This window comes from Phocoena phocoena, chromosome 3 (assembly GCF_963924675.1).
Source record: "Phocoena phocoena chromosome 3, mPhoPho1.1, whole genome shotgun sequence".
Lineage (NCBI taxonomy): Eukaryota > Metazoa > Chordata > Mammalia > Artiodactyla > Phocoenidae > Phocoena > Phocoena phocoena.
Genome location: NC_089221.1, coordinates 171212638 through 171231907, shown reverse-complemented (window position 1 = coordinate 171231907; position 19270 = coordinate 171212638). Strand labels below are relative to the sequence as shown.

The window sequence follows — 19270 nt, the reverse complement described above, 5'->3', positions numbered from 1 at the left end:
GGTGGCCTGGGCTGGAGCTCAGGGAGGGACAAGCAGGTCCCGGGACATTCCCCAAATGGACTATTAAATTATTTTTGCCAAGTGATGACTGTCAGAGTGTGTTGGGGGGCCTCTGGGGTGAGGGTTGGCTGCTCTAAAGGAACATATCCTAAGTGTGGGGGGCCAGGATGTTTGGAGAGCTCAGCTCTGGGATCTGCCCTGCCCCAGACACTGTGACCGACACAAGCCTGTGGCCCTGTTTCACATCAGTTCCCAGGGGTAAAATCTGCCCAGCCAGACCCCCCAAAGGGGTTGAGGGGGAACAGCCCTGCATCCTGGCCCTCTCCAAACCTCATCCTCACCTACTCCTGTTGGGGGCATAGGGGAAGGGGTTTAGTGGTATGACAAAGAGTCTGGGCCCATCCTACCTACCTCCCTTACTGCCTCCTCATGCGGTCTCAAGCAGCCCATTTACCGCTCTATAAAATGGGTGTTAACAAGAGAACCTAATTTTACATGTGACGCATTTTCCACACCAAGCAATTCTCTGTTTCTGCATGGATGTCAGCTGGGCGTCCCACAGTTCAATTCAGTTCTCTGACACTATCTACCCTGAATCAGTGCAGACCCTCCAGGTTCAGGGTTCAGTCCTGCAGGACTGCCCCCACTTCAGATGCAGGTCCCAAGTCCGGACCTCCCATACTTCTGACAGACTGGTTATGAATTGGGGTTCCCACCACCCCCTCTTCACATTTGATGATTTGCAAGAATGGCTCACAGAATCAGGAAAGCACTTTACTTAACCTGTTTATCATAAACGAGGCAAATGAACGGCCAGATGAAGAGGCACAAGGTCTGAAGGGTCGGAAACACAGGAGCTTCCGTCCCCGTGGAGTTTGGGGTGGATGCTTTTAACCTGCTCGGAAGCTCTCCAAGCCCCTTCCTGTAGGGTTTTTATGGAGGTTCCATCACGTGGGCCTGATTTAGCAAATCACTGGCCATTGGCAATAAACTCAGTCCCCAGCCCCTCTCCTCTCCCTGAGGGGTGGGGCTGAAAATTCCATCCCTCTAATCCCAGGGTCAGTTCCCCTGGCCGCCAGCCCCAATCCCGAAGCTGCCACGCCCCTTCCCTCATTAGCATACACGCAGGCGTGGTGGAAAGGGGCTGATTATGAACCACGAAGGAGGCTCCCCTCTCCCCCATCACTCAGGAAATTACACGGTCCTGGGAGCTCCAAGCCAGGAACCAGGACGAAGACCAAACAGATCTCTGTTATCTCACAGCGTCACCCTCGGGCGCTAGCTGCGGGCCCCCTCCCCCATTTATCCCCTGGCCCCCAGCCCCTCTCGCCAACTCGGCCATCACTTCAGCATTTCTCCCTTCTCCAGTTTTCCCTCTTTGCCCGTCAGCATAGACAGGCTGTAATTTCTTTTCTTTTTTGAATTTTATTTATTTTTTATACAACAGGTTCTTATTAGTTATCTATTTTATACATATTAGTGTATATATGTCAATCCCAATCTCCCAATGCATCCCACCACCACCCCCTCCGCCATTTTCCCCCCTTCAAGCTGTAATTTCTTAAAAACATGAACCACCACCACCCACAGCCCTTCCTGACTCCATGACTTGCAGCTCTCTCAAACCTGCACCAACTAGGACCGCCCCTCCTGTCCCCAGAACCGTCCTTGACCACAGGTGACCTCCCAGTGTCCAAATACGGTGGTCACATCTCAGTCTGCGCCCTCCCCCTCTCAGCAACCTCTGACCCGGCCAGCCACCTTGCTCCTGGGAAATTCTCAGGGACTCCGCCTCTGGGCCCAGGGCTGAGTCCTCCGGCCCCACCCACACCGCCGCCCGGGCGGTCTCATCCACTCTTGGGGCTCGAACCCCATCTATGTCCCAATGACGCCCACTGTCCTGACTCCAGCCCGGGGCCTCCTCTGAGCTCTTGGCTCGGGGTCCAGTTTGGACATCTCCACTTAGATATCGCCGAGGCATCCCAAACTTAGCCTGTCCTGAGAATTCCTCTTGTTACCTCCCAAAGTGGCTCCTCCCACAGGAAACGGAAACGCCATCATTTCAGATGCTCAGCCTGCAAACATTGGGGTTTGATTAGTTTAAGATCTACCCCAGCTCTGCCCATTGACACCCCGCCCCCCGCCCCGCCAAGCCTCTGCTTCCACCTGGTCCAGCATCATTATTGCCCACCTGGAGCAGCTCAATCCCTCCTCCCCATCCCTGGCTCCCATCCTCAGCCCAGTCTGTCTTCCCCAGAAAAGCCACCGGAGGGCGCCCGTGAGCACCTGAGTCAGGTCCGTCCAACAAGCCCAGCAAGGTCCTGCCCCAGGGCCTTTGCGCCGAATGTTTCCCCTGCCTGGAAAGCTCTTGCCTTTGGTACTCCCATGGCCGGTTCCCTTCCTCCTCTGGGTCTCTGCTGAAATGTCATCTGAACATGGCCTTGGCTGCTCTATTGTGAGAGGCTGCTCTACTAGACCATGGTCTTCCCCCACAGTACCCTCAAACCACTCTTTGCTTTTTAACACGATATATCATTTACTCTGAGGTTATGCATTTCTCAGAATCTATCTCTCCATCTTGAACGTCAGCTCCACGAGAGCAGGGGATTTTCCCAGAGGGGACATCCTGTGCAAAGGCCCTGAGGTGGGGATGGACGTGCAGGGTAGCACCTGGCGTGGTTGGAGCTGAGCGAGGGAGGGGGGGGCCAGTGGGCGGAAGTGATTTGCAACGTGATCCATGCAGGCAGATGGAGGCCGTGGGGGAGCCCCAAATCCTCTTACCCAAAAGCTCCTTAATACTTCCGCCTGGCGGGTCACCACCGGGCTGCCCCTGCTCCAGGTGGCTGCCATGCCAGCGCTGGCACTCGAGGAGGGGATGGAGGGCTGGAGCCCGGCCTCGCCACTCTACGAGGAGTACCGCCCACCGCCACTGGACACCATCCGCCTCCCCAGGTACGCGCTGTACCTGCTTCTGGCTGCGTTCGTGGTGGTGGCCGTAGCCTACGCCATTGTCGGGCATCTCATCAAGGACCTCGCCCACGACCTGGCCGGTGAGCCACTACCCGCTACGAGCCTGGCTTGGGCTAGTGCTGGGCCACTTGGTGGGGGTGGTGTCCGAGGGCCTCTCCTTGCCAGGGAGGGGGCAGAGGGTGGCCGGGCCTGGGGATGCTACTCACCAGCCTCCTGCCTCAGACTGGGCGTTCGGCCCGAAGCCGGACCAGGAGGATGGCCCCCGGGAGCTGCCCGAGAGCCCCGAGGTCGAAAGTCTGGAGGAGCTGGACCTGCAGCTGGCGCTGGCCTGGCGGGTTGACGAGGACACCGCTCAGGGTGGCGAGGGGGCCCCCGCAGAAGCCCCAGCCCGGCCCTGACGCCGCCCCTCCATCGCCTTCAAAGACCCACCAGCCCCGAAGCTCCTTCTGGAAGCTGGGCTGAGCCGGGCCCTGCCCTCTAGCCCAGGAGCCGGTTCCAGCCCCTTTGGCGGTTGTATAAACCAGACTTGTGCCCATCAGAGCCCTTTCACCTTTGATCTGTGCTGTCTTGACAGAGAACGTTCTCTTTCTTGGCTGGTGGACTCCAGTGGCTGGACACTGATCTTTTTTAAATTAATTAATTTTATTTTTAATTTATTTTTGGCTGTGTTGGGTCTTCATTGCTGTGCGCAGGCTTTCTCTAGTTGCGGAGAGCGGGGGCTACTCTTCGTTGCGGTGCGCGGGCTTCTTCTCATTGCGGTGGCTTCTCCTGTTGTGGTGCACGGGCTCTAGGCATGTGGGCTCAGTAGTTGTGGCTCGCGGGCTCTAGAGTGCAGGCTCAGTAGTTGTGGTGCATGGGCTCAGTTGCTCCGTGGCATGTGGGATCTTCCCGGACCAGGGCTCGAACCCATGTCCTCTGCATGGGCAGGCGGATTCTTGACCACTGTGCCACCGGGGAAGCCCTGGACACTGATTTATTTCCGCACTCTGGTTTCCCCCATAGTCCCAGAGCCTAACTCCACCTGGCCTCCACCAAGCCCTTGGCAACCTGTAAACCAAAAAACACTAAGAAGATTAAAGATAATAATAACAATAATAGTGGCCAACCCTTAGCTAGAGCTTCGAATGTGCCTGCTATTGTATGCTAAGCAACCCCTTTCCTTGTATTAACATTATCTCGTTAAATCCTCCGAGCTACGATTTATTGCAGCCATTTATCAGATGGGAAAACAGAGGCGCACAGCCCAGAAATGACTCGGTCAGAGTAGAGAGAACGTTTTGCGGAAAGAGGCTGGCCCAGCGACCTGCCTCGGAAAGCAGAAGCCTGCTCCTCTGGGTTCCTCCACCTCTGAATCTCCTCAGCTCCTGCCTCTCACCTCATTCCTGGTTCGGCAGCTGGATGGGTCCGTCTCTGGGGGTCCTGACTTCCTAACTAGCCTGAGGGCTTCCTTCACTCCTGAGTTTTGCACGGGCTGGGGCACACAGTAGGAGCTTCACCTGTGCCTGCCTGGCTGGTCGAACTGGGCTTGTCCTGGGCTCCACTGAGTGGCCCTCCTGCACAGTGACCGTGGTCAGACCTCAGGAAGGGAGGGGGCTCCAGGAATTCACAGGCACTCCGTACGTGCCTGGGCAATAATGCTGGTGTTCCCCCAGCCCCCAGGCGTCCGACGGAGGTCTCAGGCCTGGAGAAGGACCAGGCCTCCCCATCCCAGCCTTCCTGCCATGTGCTTGGGCTGTGGCTGTCCCGTGGCAGCTGGGGTGGGGTCCCCATTCACCCAGGCAGGGCCCTTTATCTAATCAACCTGGGGACCAAGGTTGACACGCAGAAGAGCCAGGAATCTGAGTCATCAGCTATCCCAGGGGCCCCGTTCTCTGGCCACACGGCAGCAACTGGCTTTGGAGGTAGATGGTGGCCCATCCCTTCTTGCCCCGTTTGCTCCCCCTGGAGCTGGCTGTGGGTCCCCAGGGGTCGGGGACCCAAGAGGAGCCAGTATAAGCTGGTGGTGGGAGAGACCCGCGTTTACATCTAGTTCTGGCTGCTTCTGCCCGGCCTGACGCTCCTGGGCCCCCTGGCTTCTCTGTAAAACGCAGGTGGCAAAATTTCATGGTGCATGCAGAGAAATAATCGTAATGATGTGTAAAAGCACTGAGCCGGGAAGGAAGCTCAGGGCCAGTTCAGCTTGGCGCCTGTGGCGGGGAGCCTGGGGGACCCTGAGGCTGACGGTCCTGGGTGGGGTGCAGGGCTGAGGGGCCGGACTCCCGTGTTAATCGTTACACCAGGTCCAGAGTCTGCCCTCCTGGAAGGCGGGGGAGAGGGGGTGGATGCCAACCAGGTGGGGCAAAGGGAGGGGCCCTCTGGTCTGGGCCTGCCCCGCCCCCAGACCTGCCTGCCCCCTTATCAGGGGCTGGGCAGGGTCTCCCCTGACTCTGACCGGACTGTGCACTCCCGTGCCTGGACTGGCTGGATCCTCCGTGCCATGGGGACCCTGGAGACCCTTCTGCTCAGCGCCCTGCTCCTGTCGCCAGCCGACGCCCAGCAGGGTAGGGCTCCGAACCTCTGGGGCAGGGGCGGGAGGATGGGTCGTGGGGATGGGCTTGGACACAGGCTCGCCATCTCCCCCTTTGATGAGAAACCGAAGCCTCCGAGAGGAGTGGGCAGGCAGAAGAGGAATGGGGTCAGGCCCCTCTTTGAGGCAGCCTCCCTAACTCCCCCACTTCCTCTGGGCCTCCCACCTCATCCCTGAGCGCCCCCTCCTCTCAGAGCCCCATCCCCTTCTCTAAAACCCACCTCTGAGGGAACTCCCTGGCGGTCCAGTGGTTAGGACTTGGTGCTTTCACTGCCTGGGACGCGGGTTCAATCCCTGGTCAGGGAACTAAGATCCCAAAGGCTGCAGCGCAGCCGAAAAAAAAAAAAAGAAGAAAGAAAAATTTAAAAGGACTTCCCCGGCGGTCCAGTGGTTAAGACTCAGTGCCTCCACTGCAGGGGGCACGGGGCACGGGTTCGATCCCTGGTCGGGGAACTAAGATCCCGCATGCTGCCGGGCACAGTCAAAAAACAAAAACAAAACCACCTGTGAAACCCAGCCCCTTTCCAAGACCCCTCTGTCTGAGCATCCCCTTCACCCTTAGCCCCCTGTCCTTTCGGGGGCCCCCCACCTTTCCCATTTCTGAGTCTTCTCTGCCCCCACCTCCTAACAGCCTCAGAGCGTCATCTGAAGCCATGGCTGGTGGGCCTGGCTGCTGTCGTGGGGTTCCTGTTCATCGTCTTCATCCTCATGCTGGCCAACCGTATCTGGTGCTCCAAAGAGAGGTGGGAGCCCCTTTCCCCACCCTCCATCTCCTCCCCAAAGCGCTGGGCACCCCCTCCTACCTCATGACCCTCTCTGGTCCCTTTCTTGTCTCCCCATTTCCCTGCTCCCCCTGCTCCCACAGCTCAGGACAGCCATGCAGCCCCCCTCTCTTGCTTCCTGGAGTCTCCCCAGCCTGGGGGAGACTGAGGCTGAGGCTGCCCCCGCTTCCCACCCTTCACCTGCCCTCATCCCTCCATCTCCATCTCTTCTGCAGAGCTGAGGATGAAGAGGGGTCTGCATTCAGAAGGGATTCCCACTCGAACGAGGAAGTGGACCTGAGGTACTGCCGTGTGAGCATGTGTAGATGTGTGTGGGTGTCAGGGGGTCTGCATGAGGCCCCTCCTCGAGGAGGGGAGGGGTGGGTGTGCGCGGATGACCTCTTTCTTTCCTTGAACACCTCAAGCACGTTCCTGCCCCAGGGCCTTTACACTTACTGTTGGTTCTACTTTGTACACCTTTCGTCATATCTTCTGGCTGGCTCCGTCTCTCCTTCAGTCCCTGCTCAGACGTTTCTTCCTCACAGAAGCCAACCTTGACCACCAGCCTTCCTGACACTCTCTCCGCCACAACCCTGCATCTGTCTTTGCATGTGTCATCAGCTGAAATTATCTTAGTCATTTACCGGTTTCTCGACACTAGATAGTGGCTTCCAGTAAGTGAACAGAACTTAGCTTTGGTCCTGGCTCTGGCCCCAGGGCCCGGCACAGGGCCTGGCACACAGTACGCCCTTAATAAATACCTGTCGAACAAGACCGTGGTGTGGGATTGTGTAGGGACTGTGCAGAAGTGTGTGATTTGGTGTGGGTAACTCTCCTGGGCTCAGCGTCTCCCATGATCCTGGCTCAGGGATGTGGGCAGGACTGGGGGCTCTTTCAGGGCAAGATCCCAATTTGGGCAAAGGCTTGGGGACAGAAGTAGGAGCTCAGGAGCTGGGAGGACACTATCCTGGCTGGGAGATTCTCAGCTGAGCCCAAGATGCCTGAGGGACAGGCGTGGGCCAGACTGTGCTTTGTCTACGACCCAGCTCAGGCCCAGTAAGATGTGATTCCTACTCCCAGGATGTGCTGGAGGTTCCAGATCCCACAGGTGCTCCTAATTTGTAGTTTCCTCCCTGCCTTATTCATTCCTCCTCCACCCATCCATCCATGCATCCACCCATCCATCCATCCTCCCATCCATCCATCCTTCCTTTCTTCCTTCCTCCCATCCACCCATCCTTCCATGGGACAATTGACCCTTAGTTTCTGCCTTTGTGAAATGGAAATAACAAGGCTGCCTTGTTAGGGCTGTTCTGAAGATTCAGCAAAGATTCTTTCTGTAAAGCGCTCATCATAAGGCCTGGCACAGGTAAGTGTTCGTTAAATGGGAGTGACTCTGTTTCTTATTGTGGTCTGGGGTCTTTGTGTCCCTACAGTAAAGAAGACAAGAAGGGGAAGAAAGAGAAGGAGAAAAAGGCCAAGAAGGAAGGAGAGAGCAACTTGGGGCTGGAGCTGGAGGAGAAAGAGGAGCGCAGAGACCAGGAGCAAGTCAAGAACATGGCCATGTGAAGACTCCTCAGCCGCTGCCTCCAGGCAGCCCCCCAGAGATGCCCCTTCCACACCCTAGAAGCAATGACCTGAAGATGAAGCCACTGCAGTGACTCCATCTGGGGTTGAGAGTACAGCGTCCTGAATGAAGAGGCTTGGGACCACCCCTCCCCCCTCAAGGAGGGATCTTTGTGCGTAATGTGGTCTATATGTGTTATGATTTGTACCACCTGGTGATTCTCCTTGCATTTAGAGAGCACTCCTGGTTACTGAGAAAACCCCAACCCCTGCAATTTCATGGCCTCACCTGCTTCTACCCATTGCCTGATTTCTTGGCCCTCTGCCTGATATCTATCTGCCAGAGCCCTCCTCCCTCCCACTCACCTTCAGGACCGGTATCAGCCAGGGACTGCCTCTTGGGGAAGAGCCCTTCAGAAGGGCTACTGTCATCCCGTGGGACTTAGTTTCCCCTTGAGGAGACGGCTTTTGGGGTTGGGGGTAACGCCCAGGCAAGGGTGGGAAACCAAACTCCACGGTGCCCAGATACCCTGGGCAGATTAAGCGCTCCCCCTGCAATCTCGATTCTGCTGTCCTGAGCCCCGAGGGCCGTCTCCTAGGAAAGCCTTGCTCCCCCGCACCAACCCAGGGTTTTGGGTCACGTGACTCCATTTCTGGGAACTGGGTCTTGGAGGGTGCGGTGCCCCCCGCGTGTGAGATCTTGGAAAGGGATCCTCCCTGTTTCCAACCTCCCCACTCTCCTCACTTTCTCCGGGCCCTGGACCTTGCCCTGGATGTTAACCATTTCCTAATGAGAACTTTGATAAAGGCTGGCATTTAGGGCTCCCTTGTGGAGCAGGTAGCTGCGGTTGGTAGGATCCAGTCCAGAAGGCGGGGAGCTTCTGTCTGAGAACATCCCAGGATCGTCCACCAGGGGGCAGAAAAACCATAAATAAAAAAGTGTAATAATCTCCCTAATAGGTGCTCCCACTGAATGCCCAGCATCCTTATGGTCTCCGTCTCGGTCAGTTTGCAATTAGTCTCATTTTCCGGCTGAAAATACTGAGACTTAGAAAGAAGGAAGCCACTGGCCCAGCTCTCCCTGGCTGTTGCTGGCAGAGCTGGGATGGAAGCCCAGGCTGCCCAAAGGATGGGGCATGTGCAGGCTCTGGCTAAGGTCAAATTTGGAGATTCATGTCCCAGGATGGGAGAGGGTTGGGGTAGGAGGTGTTCCTAGCTGGGAGAACTATGTTCTTTTGGGATGCTGTGTGGCCAATGGGAAGTGGCCTGACCTCTCTGAGCCTCGACTTGGCTCCTCTTCTGCAACGTGAGGACAAGAGTTCTGACCGCCAGAGTATGAGGCTTGAAGGAGGTGCCGGAGCTCAAGAGTCATTGCAAGACCTGGCACATAGCAGGCACTCAGGAAATGAGTTCCCCATCTTTCCTGAGCCTCCCCTCCCATGTCCCTGGCCGTGGGGAGTGACAGGGTCAGGATGGGCCTCAGGGAGACGGGGGCTGGGACGCTTGGGACCCTGAGCCCCTCCCCATGGTGCCCGGAACCCAGTGAGGGGGCCCCACCTCCGACTTCCTGCGGCACCGGCCACATCCTGCCCTGGGGTGCCCTGAGCAGGCCAGTTCCCCCTCTGGCTGGGGCGGCAACCCCAGAACCTGCTGGACAGGGGAGAGGACAGACGGAGAAGGATGGATAGATTCTGGACGACCCCCGGCCAATTCTCCCTTCTCGCAGCTCTGGTCCCGCGGCTGGTTCAGGCCCAACCCTGTAAGGCCTTGGAAGGGAGTGGGAGTGCGGTGGGGAAAAGAGTCCCAAGCTGGCGGCCAGGCTGCTGACCCCGCCTTGCTCCCGCCCGCAGTGGCCCAGCGGAAGCCGTGGCTGGTGGGGCTGGGGGCTGCGCTGGCCTCCCTCTTCCTCATCTTTGTCCTCACCTTGGTCTACGCCATCTGGTGCAGCGAGCCCTGGGACAGGTAGGTCCTCATCTTTCTGAGCCCCTCCTTCCCGAAATCTCTAAATCTCTCCTCTCTAAGCCCCTCCCCTCTCTGAGTCCCGCCCCCTAAGCCCCTCCCCGTGTCGGGCCCCCTCTTAGCCCCTCCCCTCTCCGAACATCCTCCAAGGAGGCCGGGCAGGACCAGGGGGTAATTCTTTTTTTTTTTTTACGTAAGTTTATTTATTGATTTTTGGCTGTGTTGGCTCTTCGTTTCTGTGCGAGGGCTTTCTCTAGTTGCGGCGAGCGGGGGCCACTCTTCATCGCGGTGCGCGGGCCTCTCACTGTCGCGGCCTCTCTTGTTGCGGAGCACAGGCTCCGGACGCGCAGGCTCAGTAGCTGTAGCGCAGGGGCTTAGTTGCTCCGCGGCATGTGGGATCTTCCCTGACCAGGGCTCGAACCCGTGTCCACTGCATTGGCTGGCAGATTCTCAACCACTGCGCCACCAGGGAAGCCCCAGGGGGTAATTCTTTGATTCAGAATCCATGGGGGCCTCACATAACCTCACTCTCTTCTCTCCTGACTACCGACCTGCAAAATGAGGGTGGCTTCCTCGCAGAGAAGCCCATGCCTAATATGTGTTTCAATTGGGGTCTGTAAAGTCTTTTTTGGGGGGAGGGGGTCTGTAAAGTCTTTTGGGGAGGGGGTCTGTAAAGCCTTTACCACCCCCACGCGAACCCCATCTATTTATCTATCCACCTATCCTTCCCTTCCTCCCTCCAGCCGTCCATCATCCATCAGCCCTTCCTCCCTGTCTCCCTCCGTTTCTCTCTCCTTCCCTCCCTCCAGCATCCAATCCTCCGTCTGTCCATCCATCCAACCACCCACCTTCCCACCACCCATCCACACATCTGTCGGTCCATCCCAGCCACTCATTAAGCCATCCACCCATCCGTCGGTCCATCCCCCACCTCTCTGCCTGTCCACTCACCCTCGGTTTTGAAACCCCTTATCGGTTTTGGCTCACGCAGCTCAACTATGGGCTCAAGCACTTCCTTCGTGTTCAAACGGGGCGGGTGTCCTAAGCTGCCTGAGCCCCGTCGTCCCCTTCCGTACCATGGGAACAACAAGGGTGCCTGCAGGACTCAGAGGTTCTGTGAACATTGTAAGAAGCCCGGAACCCAAGTCCTTATTAACTTGGGTTACCTGGGCCCTTCTTTTCTCCACAGCAATAAAGAGAAGGAAGAGGAGACTGTGAGAAATGAGGAGAAGGAGGGAGAGGGCGACTGGGGGTTGGAACTGGAGGAGAGAGGGGCCTCCGAACCATGAAGCAATGGCAAGCTTCTCCTCGTGAAGGTTTCCCGCTCATCTCCTCCAGGCGGCCATCCAAAGATGCCCCAGTGCCTTCTCCATGCCGTATCAGCAAGGACCCGGCCCTGGGGCAGTGAGATGACTCCACCTGGGATTCAGGGTAAAGTGGCCCTCGAGTGCAGAGGACTCAGGACCCGCCCCAAGTCCCTCGTGGAGGGCTCTCTGCGTGTTACCTGGTCGCCCTGTACCCCTTCCCAAGCTTGGTCTCCACTTGGTGATTCTTGAGCTTGGAGGACACCCCTGGCACAAGGAGCAACCACCTCCCCGAGACCCCCTGCTATCTCATATCTCTACCCAGTCTGCATCGCTGGCAACTTTTGGCCCTTTTGATTTCTTCTCCCACCTCCGATTTCTATTGCCCTTTGGATTTCATCGGAGAAGCCAGGTCCTCCTCTTGCCCACGTGCAAGCTCTTCCAAGAGTTTTCCAGGCCTGCTTCGAGGAATCCATAGGAGTCACTTGTCTCCCAGCCCCCCTCCTGGCCTCGGCTTGCTACTCCTGAACGTGAACTTTGAGCTGGCTCAGAGCAAGGCCGTTTCCTGGGAGATGGCTTCTCCTACCTTGTGCTCATTTCGGGGCACTGTCCTGGAGGCAGGGACTCCCAGGCCCTGGGGTGAGGGTGCAGGAGTGCGAGTGGGGAGGAACCCCTTCTTCCTGTCCTGCACTCCTTGTGGGGAGGCGCCATGCAGAAGAAGGAGTTGGAGTCCCCACTTCTTTGCTGTGTAGCCCCGAGGCAAGTAACTTAACCTCTCTGTGCCTAAGTGTCCTGTCCTGTACAAGGGGAGGATAATAGATTCTTCACAAGTCGTCATGAGGTTTGAATGAAATACGGTCTACAGAGATCCTGAGCGCAGAATCCAGCACCCCAAAAGCGTCTTAATAAATGTCGGCTTTTTGTTATGCTGAAATGGTGAAGATTGGGCGGGCCAAATGGGCCTCCCACCACAGACTCGGGGGATCCTGAAGGTCAGAGGGTGTTTTCCAACGGCAGCTCTGGGAGGGCAGGAGTTTTCTGCCGTCCAGTCTCCTCTTTGCGAGGTCTGGGGCTTCCGGGTGGGTGGCTGTGTTGAGGGGGTCGGGAAGGGAGAAGGGAGGGGCTATCGGGGCTCCTCCCCTTCCGCAGGGGGCGGGACTTCCCCACTAGGGGGCGACGGGGGCGTTTGGGGGTGCGTTCTTTAGGTCGTCGCACACCTGGCCCTTTTACGGCGTTTAGTGGGGAGCCAGGGCTGGGACAGCCCCTCAAAGCCAAAAACTGCTTCACCCCAGGGGCCAATGGATGAAAAACACTGAGGCTTTCCTTGAGATAAAAGGACAGGTTGAGCCCCCAGCCCGGCAGAGACGCGGCCCCAGGATGAATCTCCAGCCCCGGCTGAACCCTCCATCCCAGCTGAACGCCCACCCCCGGACTGAGCCCCTCACCCAAGATGAGATCCCCACCCCGCAAAAGAAGCTCCTGCTAGAGCTCCCCTCCGCCCCTCCGCCAGGAGAGCCGGACTGTGGGGATGCGGGTCAGCTGACCCCTCCATCCGGGACCCGCTTTCTGGGTCCACGTCCTAGGTCCTCCCACAGGGGGGCGCCAGAACCTCGCCGCTGAGCGCAGAAGAGCCCACCCCGGTTGGGGGTAGGGCATGGGAAGGGTACGTGTCCGTCTTGGAGGGGGTCTCGGACTCCACCCCTGCCCCCCAACGATTGTGTCTTCTGTGCCTGTTACTGGGCAGCAGCGTGGGGCTGCGCACCTGCGCGTCAGCGTCGGCGCACCGCACCTGGGTCCCTCTCCGTGCGTCTTGCCTTCGCTTCGTGCCTCAGTTTCCCCGCCAGTGAAAGGGGATATAAACGTCCTTCCCGGGGAGGCTTGTGGGTAGGATGCAAGGAGCCTGTGAAGCGGAGAGCTTTGACTGCACGTCTTGGGGGTCCCTGGGGGACTTGGAATGGGGGCCAGGATGGGGGACAAGGTTTCAGACCCCAGCCTCCAAGGAGGAGAAGTGACTGCCCCTCACATCCATGATGCTTCCCTGACCCCAGCCTTTGAGGAGCCCCTGTGGCTTCGGGGTAGGAGCTGGACATGGATACTGCCAGCTCTGAGTGGTCGGGGTGGTGTGGAAGAGACTGGGGTGCTGGGGTGCTAGGAGGGATAGCAGGGGCTCTGCCCAGGCAAGTAGAGAGGGCTTTCTGGAGGAGAGGGTATTGGCACCAAGTTGTCCTGTCCTACCTCTGCTCACTGCCCTCGGGGGCTCCCACATCCCTCCTGGGGTAAAAGCCCACAAGGCCCTGGATGACCTGCCCCGTCCCCTCCCTGCCCTGCCCTCCTCCCTCTCTCCCCCTCGCTCACTCTGCTCCAGACACACGGGCCTCCTCGCTGTTCCTCCAGCACACCAGGCATGGTGCTGCCCCAGGGCCTTTGCATGGGCTGTGCCCTCTGCCTGGAAAACTCTTCTGCCAGATTTTCAGGGGGCTGTTTCTCCCTCTCTATTCAAATCTCTGTTTAAACGTTACTTCCTCGTGTGAGGCCGACTCTCCTATCCCTTATTCTGCTTCATTTGTCTCCTTGGCACTTACGTCCTCCGACATTTACTTATTTTTATTGTTTACTGTCCATTTTCCCAACTTGGAACTGTAAGTGCCATGAAGGCAGAACATCTGGGGTGTTTTTTTTGTTCTCCACTGTGTCCCCAGTACTTGGTACCCAGCAGGTACTCAGGAAATCTTTGCTGAATGAATGGGAGTTTGCTAGGTGGAAAAGAAAAAAAAAAAAAAGAGGGAAGGCATTCTGTGCATTTTTGGAGCACCAACTGTGTGCCAGGCTGTGTCCTTGGAGCCACGTAGGAGGTGGAGTTCCCTGTGCCTAGCACAGAGCAGGTGCTCCATAGATGCCCATGGAATTTGTTGATCAAAGACTCCGGGAGAATCCCGGAACTGGTTTCCTGAGGCCGCCTGCCCTCCAGCCTCTTCCCTTCACTTTGGTACAGAACGCAAAACAGCCCGAATGGAACACAGAAAGGAGGACCCAAGACAGCTAGAAAGAGTCGAAGCATAGCTTGTTTAATTTTTATACATTTTTTCTTTTTTTTGCCTTTTATTGAATCTTTTATGGAACCCCCCTTTTTCATTTTTTCTTTTCTTTTCTTTTCTTTTTTTTTTTTGCATAGGGAAACAAACAAAATAATAACAGCCAGAGTCACTTTCTGTAACTGGTACTTAGGTAGGCGCGTCGGCGGAAACCAAAATGACTGCGTAATATACAAGGTTATGATCGGAGTATGATGTGAGGGTGCAGGGCAGGGGAGCCGGGCGAGGAGAAGGCCGGGCCTGGGTCTGCTCAGATGTCCCCTTGTCCCCTGTCCTGTCCCCACCTTGGGGAGGAAGAGGAGGAGGGGAGTGAGCCCGGCCCGAACCTTCTCCCAACATGGGTTCATGAGCATGGGGTGTGTGCGTGTGTGTGTGCATGCGTGCGCGCGTGTGTTGTATCCGGTGTGCGCGGCAGCAAGCGAGAAGCAGAGTAAACTATCCTGGTAATATCGGTAAAATACAAAATGGGGGGAAAAAACCCTCAAAAAACATCTCAGAGGGAAAAGGAAATTAACAGCAACACCACCAAAAATTTTAGAAAGAAAAAAAAAAAAGAAAGAAGGAAAGAAAATTCAGAGAGGAAAATGGGTCCCTCTCCCCTCTCTCTGTCGTCCCTCCCCCCACGACACATGTTCTGCCCGTCAGACACGGCTTGTCCCGCCCCCATGTGCAGCCCTGGGGGGTGGGAGGGTGACAAGTTGGGGGTAGGGGCCAGGACCCCTGGATGTGAAGGGGCTTTGGTTTCAGGGGGCCTGGCTGGGGCCCAAGATTGGGAGGATGGGATGTCGATGCATTTTTGGGAATGGGCTTTGGGGTCTCACCACTAGAGGGGGGGCTGAGGTAGCTCCTGTCCCTTTTCCAGTGGGTCCCCTTCTAGCCAGGTGGCGTGAAGGCAGGGCTGTAGGGAGGGTGGGAGCTTGGGGGGTGTGGGACTTCCCTCCTCTTCTGGAGCCCTGTTGGATCCCACCTCCTCTTTTCTGAGGCCTAGGGGACCCCCAGGGACTGGGGGAGGAGAACCCCAAAGCCACACCAGCAGACATGTGAGGCACTGCTTGGGAAAAGTCTGTTTTGGTATCGCTGGCAACAAGTCCTGCTGGGATCGCTCTGGGTCTGTCTCCCTGCCTTGCCCGGGGAAGGGGCCGGGGTGGGGGGGGGGGGAGTGTGGGCCTCTGGGGCCAGCTCGGACCCCACGCACTCTGAAACGCTTAGGGATACATGGATGGCGGAGAGGTGGTGTCAGTGTGGAGATGAGACCCTCAGGAAGTGTCCAAAGCGGCAGAAACGGGGAAAGATGGGAGGATGTGGGGGATGCTGGATTTGAGGATGGGTCTCCGGAACCTCTCGCCCATCACCCTCCCTCCCCCCCGCCCCACAAAAAAGTAAAAATCAGGGTCTCAGAGAGAGAATCCAGGCCAAAATAAAAAGTAGCCACTGTATAATCTGTATTATGAGAAAAAAATTCCAAAATACACACACACACACACACACACACATATATATATATGTATAATGTATAGTATAGCCCTACGCTGGAGGTCAAAGTACCGTCAGAGAAGCCAGAGGAGGGGTGTGTGTGTGGGTGTGTGTGTGGGTGTCCTGTGTGCTGTCTCTTCCAGGGGGCTGGATGGTTGCTCCGGGCCCCGGGGATCCTGCCTCACTGGCCGCTGTCCAGCCAAATCTGCTTGCTCTTGAACACTGCTGTCTCTGGGGACAGAGAGAAAGTTCCGGAGCAGGGAGGGGGATGCTGAGGCTGAAACTGCTGCCTAGGGAGCTAGAGCAGCCCCCCACCCCGCCCCATGTCTCCTCTGAGGTTCCTTTCCGGTCTGATTGTCTAGCTCAGGGTGGGAATCTGGGCTCAGAACTCGGCCAGAACCGGGGTTCCAGACCTGGGCACGGGGCACCCCGGACCCCCGCCCCAGTCAAATAGGGCCAGGTCAGCTTGACCTCTCCACACCACCCTCTCCACCCAGATTGGGGTCCGGTGCCCTCCCTCATCCAAAGAGAGGGATGGGGGCAATTTGCATATATTGGGGAGGTCTCCTTAGTCTTTTCCACAGCAAGGGCTGAACCCCAAGGTCAGGCTGGGGGACTCTGTATGGGATGGACAATGGGCCAGTGGGCCGCAGGTTTGAGATGTCAGTTTCACCTATGTTCAAAAACACCACCACCACCCAACCCCCTGCCCGCCGCCCTCCCAGGGCATCGACCCAAACTGCAAAGGCAGGTGAGCCAGCCGGTTCCTAGTGTTTCTGCCTTATCCTGACGCACAGCTGGGGGCGAGGAAGGGTGGAGCTCTGGGGCCCGGGGTGCTGTGGAGTGCGGGCCGTGAGGGACAAGGTGGTCCCGGTGAAGCCCTTGGGGGAGGGGTCCTGCAGGGATGGGCCACCCACTCCCCGCGCCACTGGCTGCTCCCACTTCCCTGGGGCGGGCAGGGAATGAAAACCAGAAATCAGTCCTCATGGAAACTGACAAGCATGGCCTTGGGCTCTCAGGCCAAAGGGCAGTTCTCAAGGGCAATGTCAAGGCCCAGCTGAGGCCGTGGTCTGGGCTCTCGCTCTGGCCCCTGGGGCTTGCTGAGGTGACTTTTCGAAAGAAAACATGACATGAGCGTATGGTGGTGGATGAAAGCCCGGGCCTGTCTGCAAGGCCCCAACCGGCTCTGGAGACAATTCTAAAGTCTGAGGTGGTGGCCAGGGAACGAATGGGGACCGTCTGCCTGGTGGATCCCCAGAGGAGATGTCTGAGGGGCGCAGGGATGGCCAGTCAGAGGTGGCAAGGTTGGAGGACCCGGCCCTTTGGTCCTCCTGCCTGGACACCCCACTAACTGCTACTGTCTCAGCTTTGGTTGAGTGAAAGGCAAAGGAAATTGGGGGAAAAAAAGAGAGAAAGAGAGAGAGAGAAAGGAAGGAAGGAAAATACAAGAAAAAAACCGAGAAGACAACAGCACGGCCAGCCCCCTGCCCACCCCTGCCAGGGCCTGGGACGCTGTGCCCCTGGCTGCCCCTGCCCCCTGGCCCCCCGGCCGGGCCTCCGATGGCTGAACTAGACCTACAAGTACAGACAGACAAGTATTGCATATATTGGGTTCGGGTTTTGTCTTTTTGTTTCACACCAGACCCCCCTCCACAGTTACAGCTGGAAGACATAGTAGAACTGGGTGGGAGAGCAGGCGGGTCCTTCCTGCCACCCAAGGCCAGTCTCCAGGGGTGGGGTGAGGTGGGTCCTTTGGCAAGAAGGCGGGGGGCTGCACAGGGGGAGAAGGGGCTGGGGGCGGAACAGCGATTTGACCCTGAGCCAGGGGGACGCCAGCCTGCGGGAGAGGTGGGACGGGGGCAGTCTGGCTGTCGGCAGGGCGGCCGCCCCACGGGCGGACCGCATGGGTCACGCGGGTGCATGCGTGGCGTCTGGGGGGCTGGCCTGTGGCCCAGTGAGGGGAGAAGCCCTTGCCCGGTGTCAGGGGACACCCCTGAGGTCTGTCCGCCAGCCTCTGTGGGCAGGGGATTCGGAAACAACCCCTCTGGAGACCAAGGGTGGGGCTGGGGGGCGTGCAGAGCACCAGGGGGTACCGCCAATGCAGCAGGAGACATGGAGACGCGGCCAAGGGTGGGCTGGGGGGAGGGCAAACCGTGGGGCGATTGTTCCGTGGATTGCTGATTTTAAAGCACGTGATTTTTTTTTTTTAGCAATGTGATTTTTTTTTTAATTCTTAATTTTTTTTTTTTACAAATAGAAATACATCCCTTTTCAATTTTTACTTTTTATTTCATGTCATTGCTTTGTCTTTTTTTTTTTTTTTTTAACTACACGAGCAGTGCATGCAGCTATCTGTGTGCGCTGATATTGTTTAAAGGTAATACTTATTTTTGGAAGGCAAGGCACATCATGTGGTAGAAAATTTCGTGCAAATTAGGAAACATGGAATTTTTTTTAAGGTTTTTTTTTTTTTGTATCTTTTTTTTTTTTTTCTTTTAAAGAGGAGGAGGTTGGGGGGGGAGGGCTGGGGGAGGGCTGGGGGAGGGAGATAGAGCCAGTATCATTCGCCATGCAGTTTCAGCCGCCGCGAGCTGACGTCAGGAGCCAGGTCACAGGAATCCTCGACTAAGCACCATGCAAAGTTAGGTAGCTGGGGGCTGCCAGGTGCCCCCTCCCCTCCCCCACCTACCCGCACCCTAAGGTTCCCGGCTGAGAAGCTTCCGGATACCCCAACTATACAACCCCCTGCTCTCCTGGAGAGCGGCCCACGCTTTGGTCCCCAACAGCCACCCGGTGGAGGGGCCCTGGGGACAGAGGGACGGACCAAGGGTTCTTGAACCCCTCCGGACAGCGGGAGTGGGGCTGGTGGGGAAGGGTCTGCGGGGGAGGGGTCGTTTCTCTTTATGATCGAGTGGGTTCGCCAAGCCCCTTGGGCTGGTTTGGGAGGAGGAAAGTCTGGTGTCTGGGGAGGTGGGGGGAGGCTGGCCGGGCCGGGGCACCGGGGTTTCACCGAGAGAGGGAGGGGAGGGCCAGGCTGGGAGCAGGTGAAGCGGAGGCCTGCCCAGGGCCACGGCTTAGGCCTGGGCCCGGGGATGGAGGTCAGGATTCCCCAGCGCCAGGCATGGAGGAGGCCAGTTGGGGCTCAGACGGATGGGCCGGGAGGGGTCCTTGTGTTTGGGCCTGGTGACCCTAGAACACCTAACACCCCCTCCCAGGCTCCCCACCCAAGATGGCCATCCCGGGGTGGAGGCATGGATGGGGCCGGGCAGCTGGGGTGAGGGGACACCCGGTGGCCCCAGATTTAGTGTTTTTGGAGCGGCTCAACGGAAAATGTTTAGCAGATGGGAGGCCCCCTACAAGGCTGCAGGAAGCCCCGAGGCGCTGACCCTCCCTGCCCCCAGCCAGAGCCCCCTGCCCTGTCCAGGCACATGTGGACTGCACCCAGCCTGGCCTTCTCTCCTTCTGGCGGCCCAGCTGCGATGCACCTCCCAGCTGTGCCCCACTTCGGCGGGGGGTGGGGGGATGAAAGTGCAAACCGTGGTCCCCCTTTGGGCCGGGAGGCACCAGGGAGGGGGTGTC

General features: G+C 57.7%; 2 protein-coding genes across 2 annotated transcripts; both read left to right on the top strand.

The window, feature by feature from the left end:
* The first annotated feature begins 2848 nt into the window (after positions 1 to 2848).
* SMIM44 (small integral membrane protein 44) lies at positions 2849 to 3368 on the top strand. The gene is made up of 2 exons (XM_065875615.1): positions 2849 to 3050; positions 3193 to 3368. The coding sequence occupies exons 1-2, from the start codon at positions 2849 to 2851 to the stop codon at positions 3366 to 3368; spliced, it is 378 nt and encodes a 125-aa protein (XP_065731687.1).
* Positions 3369 to 5446: 2078 nt separating this feature from the next.
* Positions 5447 to 7866, top strand: SMIM24 (small integral membrane protein 24). Its single transcript, XM_065875522.1, has 4 exons — positions 5447 to 5510; positions 6174 to 6279; positions 6534 to 6599; positions 7734 to 7866. The coding sequence occupies exons 1-4, from the start codon at positions 5447 to 5449 to the stop codon at positions 7864 to 7866; spliced, it is 369 nt and encodes a 122-aa protein (XP_065731594.1).
* Positions 7867 to 19270: the final 11404 nt, after the last annotated feature.